This window comes from Nematolebias whitei, chromosome 1, assembly GCF_014905685.2.
Source record: "Nematolebias whitei isolate Nwh7 chromosome 1, NemWhi1, whole genome shotgun sequence".
Classification (NCBI taxonomy): Eukaryota; Metazoa; Chordata; class Actinopteri; order Cyprinodontiformes; family Rivulidae; genus Nematolebias; species Nematolebias whitei.
This window is the reverse complement of record NC_056498.1, coordinates 69,478,352-69,481,570: the sequence shown is the minus strand read 5'-3', so window position 1 is coordinate 69,481,570 and position 3,219 is coordinate 69,478,352. Positions and strand designations below refer to the sequence as shown.

The window sequence follows — 3,219 nt, the reverse complement described above, 5'->3', positions numbered from 1 at the left end:
GACATCTGGTTTCTTCACAGATGCTGCAGGAGGAGGAGGCAGGAGGAGAGACCCCGGAGTGTTTTGCTCCAAGAGGAGGAGGAGGAGTGGGGTGCTGCATCAAGAATTCAACTCCCCATGACCGGCTGTCATGTCCGGGTGAGCTCCTGCAGCTCTGCTCCGAGGTGGGCCTCTCCTGCCTGCATGCAGACATGCCCAACGGGGGGGTTGGCAGCCCGGGGTGTGGAAGTCCTGAGTTGGACATGGAGCTGCTGGCCACCCGGATCCTGGGCCAGAAGCTCTCTTTGTGCGACTGTAAGGAAGTGAAAGTGGCCAACGGTGATTTGCACACCTTGAACCCGGCTGAGTGGTCGGGTTCAGGCTTCGTCAACAGAGACTTTGGGACAAGGCAGGACAAGGAGCCCGGGTGGGGTTATGGTCAGAGCGACTCCAGTGGACAGTTGGACCTTCAGGAGCAGGAAGCATCACCTGCTGATGAGCCTCCTTACTCTCCTCCTTCAGCCAGGACTTCCTGCACCCCAGGATCAAGTGCCAAACTCCCCCCACCCTGCCAATCAAGCCTGGTTTCTGAACCCAGCACCCTGGAGGAGGACAATTTTAGCGAGCTCTATGTACCCATCAGGCCTCAGAGTCTCAGGACTAATCCCAATATTTCACTGTCCCTCAGTTGTGATGCCACCCCCTTGTCCCCAGATGAAGATGGGGTTTTTTACTTTGAGCAGGAGAGGTATGACGAAGACCTGCGCACCGTTTTGGACTCAGGCCGGCGTCAGAGCGCTCCGGACCCCCTGAGTGAACAAACAGACAACCCGGACCATAAGGTGATGCCCAAGAGGTTCGGCATAGCTGATTTCTTCACCAGGTAAGTGTTTCCTCTGTGAATAATGGCAGTGCTCCAGAGAGTGGCCGAATCAAACACACCCCAGAACCTGACTTTACTTTTTTCATTCATTCGACCTTTACTTCTACAAGTTAACAGAAAACCCTCAAGTTAGAAACAGAACGTTCTGATTAATACACACCACTCCCATCCCACTTAGATCCATTCTGAAGCACACTCTCACATTTATTCAGATATAAAACGGTAAAACAAAACACAAAAGCATGAATTAACATTGACCATCTGCCTAAAGCTGCAGGATTAAGTAATTTTCTACACATAAAATTGTACATCATGTGTCAAATTTATTTTTTCAACCTTTATTTATACAGGTTAGTCTCACTGAGCCCCAAGGACTAATTTACAATAGTGACCTGTTTTAAACAAAGAACAGAGATGAGGCACAGGCAACATAGACAATCATATAAAAAGCTTATACAATGAAATGTAAATAGAAGTAATGATATAAGAAAAGCAAAACAAAAAACGGCTACAATGTAAGGCGATGTAAAATACTAAAAACAGGAAAACATCTGCACTGGTCCTTGCCAGAAACTTAACAGATTCTTAAAGCCACTTAGAGAGGTCAAGGTCGAGATCTTCAGATCTTTTTGCAAGATGTTCCAGGAAACGGGAGCGGAGTAGGAGAAGATCCTTTTGCTTAGTTCAGTCTGCACTGAGGGAACACTGCAGGTAATAATGTCCTGAGAGCGCACGCTGTAGCTGCACTCATGCAGAGACATGTAGGAGGAGATGTATGAAGGCATCAGACCAAGAAGTGATTGAAAATGTACCAGTGGGAGAGTCTGCATGAAGTTAATGATGACCAGTTAACCAGTGAATACAGGGTGCAATGGTGGGTACGGTAGTTACAGCCAGTTATGAATCTTAGTGCACCATGTTGGACAGCATCCAACATCTGCAGAGTGCTTGTAGAAGTGTTCATGTAAATGATGTCACCATAGTCAATGGAGGGAAGGAAAGTAACAGATACAAAGGGTTTCCTAGCATTCAGAGTTAGACAGGACTGAAAAAGAAATCCAGTTTAACTTTCAGTTTCTTTACCAAGCTTTCGACATGAGGCTTAAAAGAGAGATGTGGATCGACCAAAATACCCAAGTGTTTGTAAGACTCGACAAACTCAATAGGAACACCATTCAAAGATAAAATAGAAGGAAGAACTGCTGGAACCGACTTCCTGTTTGAAAACATCATTTGGTTTTGTCAGCATTTAGCACAAGCTCGAGACGGAACAAATCTGACTGGATGATGTCGAAAGCAGATTGCACAAGCTGGAAAATCTTAGCAACTGTTTTAGCTTGTCAGTAAACAACTGTGTCATCGGCACAGAAATGTAAAGATGCATCAGGGATGATCTGATCTGCATTACTTATGTAGATTGTGAAGAGGGTGTGTCCTAAGACTGAACCTTGCGGTACACCATTGTTAACAGTTTGATAACTGGAGGATGTACTATTATTTTGAACACATTGCCTCCGATCTGAAAGATAGTTAGAGAACCAACCAATGGTGTGATCTGAGAGCTTATGACACAAGTTGTTATGGTCCACAGTGTCAAAAGTTTTAGACAGGTCTAAGAAAAGTGCAGCACAATAATCTTTAACATCAAGTGCTTCACCAACGTCATTAAAAACCTTCAGCAAAGCAGTCGTTGTGCTGTGTTGTTTCCTGAAACCAGATTGATGGGGAGATGCCAAAATAATACAAAAACTTCTTGACTTGGGAGTTTATCAATTTTTCTAAAACCTTAGCAAGATTACAGAGTTTAGAGATTGGTCCATAGTTGTTCAGTATAGTGGGGTCTCCTTCCTTCAGTTAAAGGCTGTTTTCTAAGTGTTTGGAACAGTGTTTTGACTTATGGACCGGTTAAAGATATGAGGCACTGGTTCTGTGATGATCTGAGCGGCCAGCCATAAAGAAATTAGGTGAAAGGTCATCAGGGCCTGCAGACTTTCCAGAGTCTAGATGTTTTTAACAATTTATTAACCTCACTAACAGAAAACAGTGAAAATGAAAAGGTGTGGTTTACTGAGGATTGACTTGTAGATATTTGATTTGTAGAAGTTTGGCTTAAAGGATAAGTAGCTGGTTGTCCATTAGTAACTGTGGTAAACAAGGAACTCTAAGCAACAAGATGTCTGCTGATATAGTTTAGGATCTCGTGCTTATTTGACACAGGAACAGAGTTAACAAGTACAGGTCCTTCTAAAAAAATTAGCATATTGTGATAAAGGTCATTATTTTCCATAATGTAATGATAAAAATGAAACTTTCATATATTTCAGATTCATTGCACACCAACTGAAATATTTCAGGTC

General features: G+C 43.5%; 1 protein-coding gene across 1 annotated transcript in view; it reads left to right on the top strand.

Annotated features, from left to right (window-relative positions):
* The first annotated feature begins 208 nt into the window (after positions 1-208).
* LOC119413363 (TBC1 domain family member 12) overlaps positions 209-3,219 on the top strand; it is a 55,991-nt gene continuing 52,980 nt past the window's right edge. The window contains exon 1 of the mRNA XM_037680414.1: positions 209-862. Coding sequence (XP_037536342.1) covers positions 243-862 — 620 coding nt within the window. The 5' untranslated portion in view covers positions 209-242. The remainder of the gene's footprint in view (positions 863-3,219) is intronic.